Here is a 13945-nt window from a genome sequence, read left to right as displayed (position 1 = left end):
TCATGTAAAACCGGAAGGTGTCTGCGGGCCGCTCAAAATTCCGTTGCGGGTCGTATGTTGCCCGCCCCCGCCTTAAATCATTTTTAGCAGTTAAGGGCGAAATCAGTGTCGAGTTTAAAGCCCCTGCATTATGGCATTTGGGCTAACATCCGTTAATCAGGTTGAATCCCAAAGCGGTAAAGTGAATACATATCGGCCTATTTTTTCGGAAAAGTTTATCAGTTGAAAAATGAAAATAATGGTCGTCTAAATGTGTGGCCTGTGACACATTGAAATGTTGCTGCTATACGTTAACCCTACACAATCAAGAATAGATTTTTTCAAATTGATTTGTGGATAATAAGAGGAAGAAATGTTTGCGAGCTCTCAGCAATCAACGAAAAGGCTCTTTAAACAAACATTTGTGTAGAAAAAATTTATTCTTCAAAATTCTGGACTTAAACAGGTGAAAGCATTTGTTACAGCAAAGTAACGAGCTTTGTCGTCTGGTCGGGGCAGTGTTGACCAGATAAGGCGAAAGTGACGCACTAGCCAAAAGGAAGAATCCTAGCACGTAGAGCTGCGAGCTTCAGTCGTTGGGCAAACCAAAGAGCTTAACGGTGCCTGCGTCCCTTCCGTACTTGTCCTTGTCGTCACACGCATAAGCCAACAGCTTGCTACGCGGGTGCCAGGCAACTGTGAAGGTGGGCGAGTCGCAGGGAACCTACTCGACAAGCAGACAAAAGTATATTGAGGCCGGTTGTGGTGGCCTGAATTTCCACTATTGTATGACGCGTCACATCAGATTTTTGCACAAAAATGAGCATTGGCTAATATAAAATTAATAGGATTGCACGGCCAATAGAGTGCACACAAGTCCAGGATAACTGCCTGAATAATATTATATTAACGCAATCAAAAACACAGCGTACCTCCTCCCTAATTAAATTATGCCTAAAGAAAATATTTTATAACTAAACTGTAATCGTTGGATTTTTTTTATTGTTCGGTACCAAGTTAAAACAAGGATACCATTCATTTTTAAACTGTTTGATTATAACTACGACCAGGGCTTCTCAATCTGGGGTCGCCGGCCTAAAGAGTTTTTGTAGCATGTTGAAAACTAGTGGAACGTAATTTCAATTTACGCTAAACATTACAAATGTTTGCCGGACTATCAATGTTATATGAAAAGTAAAACCTAGGATTTTTTTAAATAACTAAAGTGGTTCCAGACTAAACAATTTAGAAGCCTAAGTTAGACAAACTAATTAACTTTAACAGAACCTCGCAAATTTTCTCCCCAGTGTCCACATGAGAAATGTCAATGAAGTGATCTTCCGATGCAGAAGCAAGTATCTGTCCATCTGCGCTAAAGCTGAGAGTTCTAACTGGCCAATCAAGCCTGGATAAAGTTAGAAACATAAAACTCAAAGTCAGGACAGTAAGAAACCCATAAAACAACACTCAGTAAAACGGTTCTAAATTGCCTACCGTGAAAAGGTTTTGACGCACACCAGTTCAGATACATCCCACAGGTTTACAAGAGCATCTGCACTACCTGTAGCGAAATATTGCCCAGAGGGGTCAAATTTAATGCATATGCAGTTGGCCGTGTGACCACAGAGAGACGCAACTTGCTTTAACTCAGGATAGCTGCAAAAATACACATAAATATTTGGTCCAACTCTTGACTTTAAATCAATCTTTTCCATTTCCTAAATATTAGGACAAATTTTCTGAAATTATGATGTACAGTAACAGTATTTTTTTTTAAATTGGACTCAAATCAAGTGAGTTTTATATGTAGCACTGTCTGGGTATTGATTGAAAATGATAATTAATGGCAGATGAGAAACCAAAAGAAACAAGGTATTACATATAAAAAGCATTAAGTTCAACATAATTTTTTTTTTTAGTTGGCACTTAAGCATGTCATTAACAACCATTTAATCATTTTATTTGCATGAAAAAAATTGGATTTATCGAGGGGTTGAAGGATACTGATTAAATTACACACATATTCATTAAACTAACCAAATTAAACCAGCACAGCTGAAAATCTGAACTTTAACACAGCTGAGAAATAAAGCAGAAACAACGTTTAAAAAATAAAAAAATAAAACTATGAATTTTAAGCAATGTATTGCACTGGATAGCAATTTATTTCATTTATCCAGATGAATAACTTTGTTTACAAATGGTGAAACATTAGTCAATATATTTTTAAAATCTTTAAAAAAATACTCTGTTAGCTTAATTTACCTATATATTTGAATTGTTCCCAAACCGGTGGTGATAAAAAATAGGTTGTTTGTATTGTTCCAAGCAATTTCATTAACCTAATATTTAAAGAACATTAAAAAATGGAAACTTAGAAAAAATAATATATAGGAAGTTTACTTAACCTCGACTTTAAACTGCTCATGAGCTCTTGACTTGAAAGTCTTGGTATCAATAAATGTCACCAAATCTTCCTTGTTACCTACAGCAATGCTTTGACCATTTGGACTCCAGCATATGTTGATATTTTCACCTGATCAAAGATCATTAAAATATTTTTTAAATTTAAAGTGATTTTTGACCCAAACTTAAAGTTCTATGGTTTTGTAAGTTAAACATTCCGGATATATAATTTTGGAATTTATTCAAAATACAATTGACGGCGCTGGTCTGGAATCCTACCACAACGTACATTATTTGGGTTAGGGTGCTGATTAGCGTTTGGGTAACAGTGGGAAATTATTATTATTTAATAATGAATATAACAATACTTGACCCACCCACACCCAAACGCCAACTCGCACCCTAACCCAAATATTGTGCGTCTATTTAATAATTGTGGTAGCATTCTAGACCAGCGCCAAATTGACTACTGATACCAAACCTTTCCATTAAGATAAAAATAATAAAATTGCTTTAATAATTAAACATATATATATATACACTGCAACCAAATAGTATAAGTAAACAATATACAACACCTTTTGTATTAATAGTTGAGGAGCATTTTCCGCTTCTTGCATCCCATATTCTGACAGTTTTATCTCCAGATGCTGTTGCAAACACATCGCTTGAGGTTGGGTGCCAGCACAACTGGTCAACACTGTCTGTGTGACCCTTGCAGGTGAAGTCTTTCGTCTAGAAAAGTAATTTTATTTTTAAAGAGATTGGGATTTTAATTATGGATTTTAGTACCTGTTTTACAAACGACCTGGATTGATTGTTTAAAAGATAAGCCCTAATCCCTTTTTCATAAAAGTATTAAATTGTTTAGAAAAATATTACATTTGCACAGACAGTTTTACAACTACTTGCCAAAATAACAATGGTACACATTCTCCCTGTTGGAAAGTACATACTCATAACTGGGGACATTCCATAATTGGTGGCCGCCAAAGATTCAAGCCAAAGATTTGCTGAAATCCTACATATAAAATCGGACAATATATATGCCAAAAAGGATCATTGTTTTTGGTAAATTCACTAGGCCGGCGATGTTCCACGCCAAATGACGACAATGGCATGATTTTATGCAAGTATTTCATGTCAAAGATCTCTGGCCGAAAGCCACTGGAATGCAATTGGGCCGAAAAGAACTTAGTTGGATCTTGTGGGTGCACCGCCAGAAAATTCGGCATGACCAGGTGCAACAAAGGTCAAATGTACACCTTTTTTGTGAAAAGTGAATATGTCTGGGGGTGCAGCTTTGGTTTGTGAAAAAACACTAGCAGTGCACACATTCTTCCATGGTGGCACGTTTAGTTGCCTACATCTATACAGTATTTGACAGAAATCAAGTGTTGTACCATTGGTATAACAAAGGAAAATATTTAAGTACAAGAACAAAACTCACCAATCGATCTCGTTCAAGTATGAAGACGCAAACTGTTTGGTCGTAGGATCCAGATGCTAACTTCTTCCCATTTGCATTCCAAGCGACTGAGTGTACTTTGGCACTGTGGGCTGAATGCTCCTTTGTTTTTCCATTGGATTTGAAATGCTGTTGAAGCTGATCAAGCCCAGCAACCATTATTTTAATATTTGTCAGTCGCGGAGCTTACTTTCCTCAACAAATCCTTACTTTTCTCTTTCAGGAGAAAACTCCCACGAAACTACCAATGGAAAATAACCCAAAGTAATTTTTACCAACAACGCTTTCCTACGAAGTGTTGGTATAACATGAATAATGAAACATCACAGTAAACATGTTGGTACTTTTTTAGGAATTTTTGTATGTAAAATTTAGACTAAAATATAAAATTAAGCGGCCTGCAATAAAGATATTTCTATTATTGGTGACATTTTTGGGATGCAATGCTTTGTACCAACCAATGGTTTTTGCTTTAGCGAAATCGCCGCAGATCAAAACAATCAAGTCCAACCAAAGAGAACTTTGGTCCAACCATAGAGCACTAATACTGCCTGAGTTGCTTTATTTGCGCTTACCAGTGGAACACATAATTGAATTTATTTTACCAATAAAAATGCGCCCAGTATGCGCTTGTTTTCTAAATAAGAACAAATACGGGTGCAGCATTTAATACAAGAACGTCTTGTAAGATTGCAGAAGCAATACTTCAGATCATAAAGGCCCGTTTACACTACAGCTGCACTGAGCGGAGCTGAGCTGCACTGGGCGTGAAATTATTTTCACTACAGCTGCAGTGAGCTGCGCTGGGCGTAAAAATCGCCCCAAAACGTAACATGTTTCACTAGCTGCACTGCGGGCTTGAGTTTAGCAAAGCGTGAAAATCGCTCCAAAGCGTAACTTTAAGCTAGCTGCAGCTGCTGTCGTGTGGCAGTGTGGCAGGTGTACAACTGATTTTTTAAAGAATTGTCTGTGCACACCTAAATTAGTACATAACACACCTAAATTTTGAAAAAAAAAAGATTAAAATGTGGTAGTATTCTTAAATTTGGTGTATGAAAAACATTATTTGACACCTGCATACCTCAAATTACCTGAGGTTTACAATCCTGCAACTATTTTTTCCAAAATTTAGGTGTGCAATATACTAAGCTGCGCACAATTTATTTAAATTAATTTGGGTGTGCACCTGCCACAGTAGGTCGGCAGACTTAAAAGAATCACAATTGCACCATTAATTTTAGTTTTAACAGACCCAACTTGCATCGTAAGAATTCAAATGTGCACATAATTTCCCTATATGTTACTCATTTTTTGGGCTGTTCAACTGTGAGATTGAATTGAGATCTGCCATACTTTTCGGACTTCCCAACGGGCACATGACCATGTGGTATATATCAGTTGAATAACTAAGAAAGATACCTGTTTGATGACCAGTCTGTTGTGGTTATGGAAAACTAATCACAGTAAAATAATGTATGGTCTGTTTTAATTTGTAGACAACTTTAGTGTTATGTACAAAATGGAAAGATTTCTATGTTTGCTAACTACAGTTTTTTTCACTTTGATTACCTGCAAGTTTGCATCAGGTGAATCCTTTGAAGTTTTTACAGAAAATTACAAGCCCTTCATTTCTGCACCAGTTTTACCCTTCCGACCATTTGTAGCAGTGTGGAATATTGATACTGGCGCATGTGGGTCGAAATATGGAGTGCCTATTGATCTCACGTCTTTTGACATTGTCCATAATCCAGATGAAACCAGTGACGGCAAAAATATGATGATATTTTATAGCAACCGACTTGGCCTTTACCCTAACTTTGACAAAAATGGAAATCCAGTCAATGGCGGAATACCACAACTCGGGAACCTGACAGAACATTTAAAAAAGTGTGAGAAGGACATCAATCAGTTTTTGCCTGATGCAAATTTTAAGGGTCTTTCTGTTATAGATTGGGAAAGCTGGCGACCTCTTTGGGTTCACAACGGTTGGGGTGAAGGCCTTATTTATCAAAATGCTTCTATGGACAAAGTAAAACGGGAACATCCAGACTGGTCAGAAACTGAAATTAAAGCTCAAGCAAAATTGGAATTTGAAACAGCTTCAAAAGCGTTCATGCTAGAAACCTTGAAGTTGGGAGAACGAATGCGCCCTAATGGAGACTGGGGCTATTATTTATTTCCCGATTGTTATAACTATGCAAAGAATGGAAGTGACTACACTTGTCACAAGCAAGTACTTGCTGACAACGATATCCTGGAGTGGTTGTTTGGTAACAGCAGTGCATTATACCCTTCTACCTATGTTGGGTTGTGGTTTAAAAATAGTGAGTACACAATTGAATATGCTGGCAACAGAGTTAAGGAGGCTATAAGGGTGGATAAAAACCGACCATCCAACACGAGTGTTCCTATTTATGCTTACAACAACTTGGTCTACAGATTGACTCGTGAGTTTCTTACCAAGAAAGATGTGATCCACAGTTCTGGGGCAGCCGCAATTCTAGGGGCGTCTGGTGTTGTTCTTTGGGGCGACTATATGCAGACAAATAAAAGCTGGTGTGAGAAACTGCAGACATATGTGTCAGGCACTCTTGGTCCTTACCTTAAAATGGCATCTGATTCTGCCTCTATTTGTAGCATCAACTTGTGCCATGGTCATGGCCGATGCGTTTTCCAAAAGAGTACTTACAATGACAAGTTGGTTTTTCTACCTGAAATTATGACAGAGTTTCTCCAAATCACCCTACAGGAAAACCAGCATTATCAAGTTAGCTGTCAATGTTATGATGGTTTCTTAGGGAAATACTGCAAGTTCTATCACTAAAACTCCATATAAATGTCTATTTAACATTAAACACAATGAATCATCACCAAAAAGTTTTTGTCAACAATTTTATTAGTCAAGTTAAGATATTTTAAGATTTCAAAACTTTTTTTTCTAGTAAAAATCAAAAAAAAAATTTACTAAAAATATATATATATATATATCTATTTACTGTGCAATAACAAATTCTCTCTCATATAAAAGGATACCATGAAATCGTATATGTGTTTTTTTGTTTTTTCATTGTTTTGGCTAATTTGCATTTTATCATCATCTGTTTTCTGCTGGTCATCAAGAATCGCTTTTTGTCATATATATTGTACAATTTTAATGTCAGATTTCAGCCCCCTAATTTTTTGACATGAATCTTTGGAGCCACAAATTATAGAATGAAGTTGGGCTGCCATGATAACTGTTACTTTAGACTTTTCTATAGCTTTGGGGTTATAATAAGGCAAAAATGTCGGATCCCAAAAATACTTATATTTTTTGTTTAATCCTTTATCTTGTTATGCAATTTTCTAAATCCTTGCATGATTTTCCAAAAACGTATGTAATATTTTTCCATTGAAAGTTTGTATTGTGTATTTCTATGTTACTTGTATGTTTAATATTTTCATGAACCTTTTTTTAATTGCTGTTTTTATGTATTGAAGTTTATTGTTTAAATGAGATTTTTTGAGTTCAATTCAAAGTGCATTATGTCATTTATTGTTCATTCATTTCATTGCAGAAAATGTAATTAAGAAATCTGTCCGAAAGACAGAAACCATAAATAATTAGGCCAATTGGAAAACTTTTCGGCCAGGATGGATGTCATAGATCTTACTGCTTCTTCATCTCACTTGAACCGAAGGGTAAAAATAAACATTGTTTTAGAAATAATTTGTTTTTCATAGTCATTTGTTTTTGTGTGTAAACCTTTGTTTCCTTTGTTGTTTCTATTCAGAGCAAGAAGATTAGTGATTGGGTTTCACCTTCATTTATGGATGTCAGTCCTTCAAAAATGGTAACCTCACATTTAATGAGTTAAAAAATATGGTTTAATTTGTGACTATGAACTTGTACAAACATTACACAATTGGTAATTTATACCATTTGATGTGAAATTTAAAGTTATTATAAAGCTCTTTCCACTCCTCATAACAATGTTTGACCACAGTACCAAAAAGTTGTTATTGTTTGTATTTTTCGTTTCTTTTAGCAAGCACCAAATTCTAAAAAGAGAAAGTTTGTTCGCCATAGCTCGTTTGAAGTTTGTTCCAAACCTCCTACCGTTTCTAGCGATACTTGGCTTGAGCGTTATGCACCCACTAAAGAGGTAGTATTTTTCTTGTAAGATTTATGTCAATCATAAATGATTTATTTATAATTTCTCACTCTACTGCATTATATAAATTATTATTAGTTTATTACAGATAGTATTTCAGTTTCTTTCGAATAAAAATAAATAAAAAAGTTTTTTTGCATCGTAAAATGATCATGTGCTAATAGATTTGTATGTTGGTTGGTGCATATTTAGGAAGACTTAGCTGTCCATAAAAAGAAGATTGGGGAAGTAGATACATGGTTAAATTCACACCTCACTTCGAAAAAGGTGATTGCATATTTTATTATTTTAGTGCACCAATAAATAGGTTTTATTTTATATTCAGTTTAGCAGGTGTTATACTGAAAAGCTAAATATACATGATACATCTGTTTTAGTCAAGGTACACCTGACTTATTTTTTTTAGTACAAAACTGAGGAAGAAATACCTTTATTAACAGCAAATATCTTGAAGTTAAACTGGCTTATTCTGTATACAAAATTTTCATTTTAGAAATACACCACTTTTTATTCAGGATTTCACAAATTTGTAATGGTTTGCGTCCCAGGTGTAGCTATATGCACCTGTATTGTGTACAGCAGCACAACACTAGCCACCAAAAAAATATGTTTTTGCACAGCGGGGAGCACCAATCCTCTTGCTGACAGGTCCACCTGGATGCGGCAAGACTGCCACACTGATGGTAATCGCAAAGAAACATGGAATTCATGTTGAGGAGTGGATAAATCCCCTCACAACCCCCTATGCTGTAACCAGACAAGCAGGTTGTTTAGTAAAGGAAATTGTATTACCAACATTAATTTAAAACTTATGGAATTCCTAGACACCTTTATAAGCTCTGCATTTTCTAAAAAAAATCCATTCAACACTTGGTTATGTCAAAACTTTAGGCATCAAATTCCAGCCACAGAACTTGGTGTTTGAAGACTTCCTCTTCCGTTGTGGCAAGTATCCCTCTCTTTTACTCGACAGCAAGCAGCCACAAGAAGCTTGCGAGACTTCTTCAAATAAACTGGTTTTAATTGAAGAGTTGCCAAACCACATTTACCAGGAACCGCCCCTGTTCAAGGATATTTTAAGGTATGCTTACATCGTTTTTAAACTCTGCTTCCTAAAACAGCTTCGTTTAGTGTTTTAGAGCGATTTTTTTATCCAGGTTGATTCCCAGGGTGAAATCTCACCACTAATTTGTAAAAATATCTTTTGTTTGTACTTCAAAGCGTCATTGCTCAGTGCCTGCCGAGCGAGGCTTTAAACCTCGACTTTTTCAGGAAGTACAAATTAACACAGCGGCGCCCACTTGTTTTGATTGTGAGCGACGGTTCATCAACCGACGCAGTAAAGAGGCAGCTGATTCCTCGAGACTTCCTGCAGCAAACCGGCATAACAAATATCAGGTTCTCATCTTGTTACAGTAAATCTCTAATACAAATGATCTTTTGTTAGAAAAATTCGTCAGTTAATGTTCACTTTCTTCTTTGGATGTGCGGGATTTGCTAAATCGATATTAAACAGTTCATTTTTGTTCGGACTTAGCAAACCAGCCAATTTTGATCACAAGGTCAACTTTTTAGTTAACTACAACCGTCGGGAAGTAACAGTTAAGCGATGAGAATTGTTGAGAAATAACAGTTGATCGATGAGAAAAAATTGGTTGTGCAAACGTTATATTAAAAACTTCGTTGTTGCTGTTTAAATTGTGCCCAAATTTTCCAAATATAATTCAATCAGTTTACTTACGTTACCCCGTCACTCACAGCTTGAAAAACCAACGGTCTTTCTCGTTTCAGTTTCAATGGAGTGTCGGCCACCCTGATGTCGAAGGCCCTCAGCAAAATAGCGCAACGTGAGCGCAAGAGCCTCGGTAAGGAGCAGCTTTCGGCGCTGTCCAGCTCTTGCGGTGGAGACATCAGAGCCGCCATCAACGCGCTGCAGTTTTCGTCGCAGTCCGGTAAGACGACAAACATGTTTATGCCTGGATCTCTTCCTGATAAGGGTGCTGCGTCCTGTTTAAAGGCTTAAAATACCTAAACATGGCCATTTGATTTAACCTGATGCTTGGTTGAGTAAAGCTGGCATGAAGGCGGTGGTGCATGGGCGCGTTTCAAATTACTAAATGTTGTCAGATACCAATGATTAAAATTTTGATAGATTTTTATGTTTTTTTAAATCCAAACACTTTAGGAGTTTTCCACAAAGAAACATTTGGGTGTACTTTTTTGTTCAACCCCTTGGCGTTATGTTGTTCGAAGTAGCAACTAATGAAGACATGTTTAATCTATTATTTAACCAACTTTTTTACTTTATCGAAAATAACAGAGAAAAAAGTGGTCGGCTGCTTTTAAAACTATGACAGCCTTTGTGCGCTATTATTTTCACAGATTCGACAATTGGCAAAAAGACAACTGCAAGCAGCAAAAGCAAAGTCTCATGTTTGGGCGGCAAAGACTCCAGCCTTATCCTATTCCGCGCCCTGGGCAAAATACTCTACTGCAAAAGTGAGCAATAGTAGGCTACGTGCATACTATATAAAAAACAAACTTATGTCAGTAATATCTGTTGGAATTGGATTTTTTAATATCCACCTAGCTATAGGTAATTAATTGATTGTACATTTCTATTAACTCTTAAATTTTATTGTTAATATGCTTCGCAATATACAACTTACTAATAATATGTTCCGTAATGTTATCTTAATATCATCACTGCAATTAATAGGCAAATCAAGTTAATACATTTTTGTTTATATATTTTTTAATATATTTTGATTTTTTTTTCAGGAAATCCAGACCCGAAACGAGACAGGTCGGACCCGCGCCACAGAGACCCACTGAGTTACCCACCAGAGGTATAACGCACGACAATAGATGAAAGCAGCCGTTACGTGCTAAAATGCTAGTTTGTATTGCAAGTTTAAATGAAACTGCTATTCATTTGCTCCTTTTCTTGTTTGTTTCGTACAGTTTTGGGCAGCTTGGAAATAAACAGTGTCCACCAGATAAGCTGTCCGTTTTAAACGTTTTGACACAAAAATCACCATGAATGACTTCTATATAACGCGTTGTGCATGATCGCTTTTTGCCCAACACAAGACTCGTCAGGCTAAAACGACTTGTCTAACTATTATATGAACCTCATAAACTTTAAAAAATCGTTAAAGTTTTCGCCAATCGTTTTCTATTGGTTTCGGCAGGAAGTGATCGAGCGGTGCTGTCTCAGCGGCAAGGCTTTCAGTCTCTTCCTCCACCACAACTACCTGCCCTTCTACGATTGCAACAGCGTCGAGGACCTCTCCATAGCGACCGAACACTTCAGCGACTCTGACCTCATGAACTCTCCGCTGACATCCAGCGACCCATCGTCGGGTGCCGCGGCAGCGCTTGATCGCTACGAAGGTGCGTTTATTGTAAGCCGAACAACTGGATGTTTGCTTATGGCAGTCAATTTCTAAGTATATAGGTTTGGGCGCTTCAGATGTAAAATTACAAGTTTCCCGTTAATACTCTTATGCCCTATTGTAAATATTTTTAACCAAGTTGAACTGTCATTTCTTTACTATTTTTTTATAAATATATTTAACAGCAGTAATTTTTTTATGTCAAACGGCACGAAATAAATCGTTTACCGAAACTTTTGCGCAACAAATCGTGTTAACTTTGTGTGCGTTTATGTAATGACAAATGCACGAAATTCCAGATTAGTTTTCGGGAGTCTTCTGTTCACAATCATTAAATTTTGTTGCAGGCATCATCGCTGCCCGCGGTTTAGTCTTCTCCAACTCGCAACGGGCAACCTCCGACCTTTGCGCCAAAGCATCGGGTTCATGGCGACCGCTTCACAAGCCAAGCTGGTACCTGGTATGTTTGTTGCTGTTTGCGACATTGCATCACGGGTCTTTTGCCCTTTGACTCCGTGATGGCGCTCTTTGTGAGTGATCAGTTTTGCGGTCTCGTGATAGAGGTTTACGGTTTACTTGATCCGCAACTTAGAATTTCATAGCACTCTTCAGTTCACTTGTTATTGAAACAGCTTCTTACAAACTTACCCATTTTAATAGCCCACCAATAGTTTTGTTGTTCTGGAAACCTTTGTGTTGTTCTGGAAATCGTGTAATCGTAAAACGGTGATTCTTCACCGCTGGTGCAAGTTAATTGTTTAAAAAAAATAATAGCACTCTTCACTTGTTAGTGAAATACTTTCTTACAGGCCTATTTGGAAAATAGGGACCGTTTTTGTAGCCCACAAATAGTAAATTGTGTTTGAAACCCAGTAATTGTAAACCAGTGGTTTCTAACCGCTAGCCCGCGATTTTTTTGCCAAGTTTATCTGCGTAAATTCATAGTTTTTTTTTTGCTCTCAGTAAGAAATCGTGCCTTAAATTCTGGTTGTCGACCTAATTTTTTTTTCTTTTTACAGTAAATGTCGAAAGGTTAAGAACCACTGTGTAAACTTACTGTTTGTCTCAAACAAGTTTTGTGATAATAAAACAATTTATTTGACGTTTTATGTATGGTCCAAAAACAATTTTACAAATAATTAAACATTCATTGCACATTGCCCATTCAAACTCGATAGTGCTTAGTTTATATTGCCTTCATTCGGCACAAGAATGTCGCTTTTTGCATTCTAGGTTTCGAAGCGCCACCAGGAGAACAAGGTAAACGTGTCGAGTACCTTCTGGAAGCTTCGTCAGCCGCCCCAGGAGCTGCTGTGCACCACCCTACCCTACCTACTCAAACTCCGGTCCCATTATGAGTGCGACGCGGCGCAACGGACGCTGCTCGAAGACGTCGTCGCCCTGCCGAAGTGGAAAGTGTTTCGAAGGTAGCACAGTCTGCTTTTTATCCGTATGGTTCTCGTTCAAAAGTGATTTATCGAACTTTTTTAAACCAGGTCCTACTTTTGTTTACAAAAAATGTCAGGCCCCGCCTGAACTACTACATATCAGTTATTATCATATGTATATTATTTCGATCTTTTACTACAAACACTTACATTTCCCATATTGAAAACCACTGATCGGGTGATCCATATGTTAGTTTAAAGTCAATAAACCATTTATATTTCTGAAGGAACATTTTTTCGCGAATTTGTTCCTAAGCTGCTAGTTAGATTTTTAAGTAGGGCATTTTGCGATATATATTGGTTTCGAGAAGAAACTTTTTTGGTCAAATCTAAACTGAAGAATTGTGCCAAACTAATCACCCTTTCAATTATAAAATTGTTCATTCGACAAGTATTTTGTATTAAATGTGCCAACTTTCTTGATGACGTATTCAGGTAAGTTTCGCCAGGACAATGAACTTACAACTCAGCGAAAAAAAATTAATTTATCAGTCAAACAATGCCAAAAAACACAAAAGAACACGGCTTACATTGTCACCTCTTGCTGCTTCGCTTTTGTCTGATATAAAGGCGACCTTTGGTGTAATCATTTACCAGTTTGTCAAAACTTCTTGCTTTTCTTCTCTTATTTACACTTCTTGACAAAATTATTTCAATAAATCAACCATAAGGGTTTCATTTTCATCTTTACTTTCGCGATTTACCTTCTAAGGTGTTGACATTTTTGGCACGCTTTAAAACTTTTGCGTTACAGTGGCCAGGACGACCGTGTAACAGAACAACTGGCCGGTGACGATACTCCCGAACCATCGTCGTCGCAAAACGCTCCATGCGATCAAATCGCTGAAGGATCGACGCCAACTGACCAAGTAGAAGAAGATGAACCTCTTGTGATAGAGGATTTCAGCGATTGAAAAGATTACCTTGGCGAATTTTCTCTTCAAAAGCGATTTTTCGCGTATTTTCACCTTTAGGTAACTTGGTTTTCGACTGTGACTGATACTGTCACTGCCGTTTTTCGTGCTGCCATTTCTGTGTTCTATTTCGCAAAGAAAACTTTTTCAATGGTATTCGATTTGTGAGACGGTTAGG

The 13945-nt window shown here is 37.0% G+C and overlaps 3 protein-coding genes across 4 annotated transcripts; 2 read left to right on the top strand and 1 right to left on the bottom strand.

Annotated features, from left to right (window-relative positions):
* Positions 1–413: 413 nt before the first annotated feature.
* LOC146163691 (THO complex subunit 3-like) lies at positions 414–4242 on the bottom strand. The gene is made up of 7 exons (XM_083381794.1): positions 3836–4242; positions 2964–3120; positions 2388–2515; positions 2245–2321; positions 1474–1635; positions 1267–1384; positions 414–703 (listed from the first exon to the last, which is right to left on the bottom strand). The coding sequence occupies exons 1-7, from the start codon at positions 4010–4012 to the stop codon at positions 569–571; spliced, it is 954 nt and encodes a 317-aa protein (XP_083237920.1). The 5' UTR covers positions 4013–4242; the 3' UTR covers positions 414–568.
* A 1112-nt stretch (positions 4243–5354) lies between these two features.
* On the top strand, positions 5355–6693 carry LOC146163690 (hyaluronidase-1-like). The gene has a single exon (XM_083381040.1). The coding sequence runs from the start codon at positions 5364–5366 to the stop codon at positions 6675–6677; it is 1314 nt and encodes a 437-aa protein (XP_083237166.1). The 5' UTR covers positions 5355–5363; the 3' UTR covers positions 6678–6693.
* A 715-nt stretch (positions 6694–7408) lies between these two features.
* Positions 7409–13904, top strand: LOC146163689 (cell cycle checkpoint protein RAD17-like). 2 transcript variants are annotated; one of them, XM_083381037.1, is made up of 14 exons: positions 7409–7534; positions 7627–7686; positions 7882–7998; positions 8200–8274; positions 8628–8772; positions 8899–9088; positions 9280–9405; positions 9799–9959; positions 10390–10506; positions 10789–10856; positions 11202–11403; positions 11753–11865; positions 12639–12832; positions 13608–13904. In XM_083381037.1, the coding sequence occupies exons 1-14, from the start codon at positions 7487–7489 to the stop codon at positions 13765–13767; spliced, it is 1776 nt and encodes a 591-aa protein (XP_083237163.1). In that variant the 5' UTR covers positions 7409–7486; the 3' UTR covers positions 13768–13904. The 2 variants fall into 2 exon arrangements, with proteins under 2 accessions (XP_083237163.1, XP_083237164.1); XM_083381038.1 differs by lacking the exon at positions 7882–7998.
* Positions 13905–13945: the final 41 nt, after the last annotated feature.

This window comes from Ascidiella aspersa, chromosome 2 (genome assembly GCF_963924565.1).
Source record: "Ascidiella aspersa chromosome 2, kaAscAspe10.2, whole genome shotgun sequence".
NCBI lineage: Eukaryota > Metazoa > Chordata > Ascidiacea > Phlebobranchia > Ascidiidae > Ascidiella > Ascidiella aspersa.
Note: the sequence above shows the minus strand (reverse complement) of the source record. Positions and strands in the feature narration are given on the sequence as shown.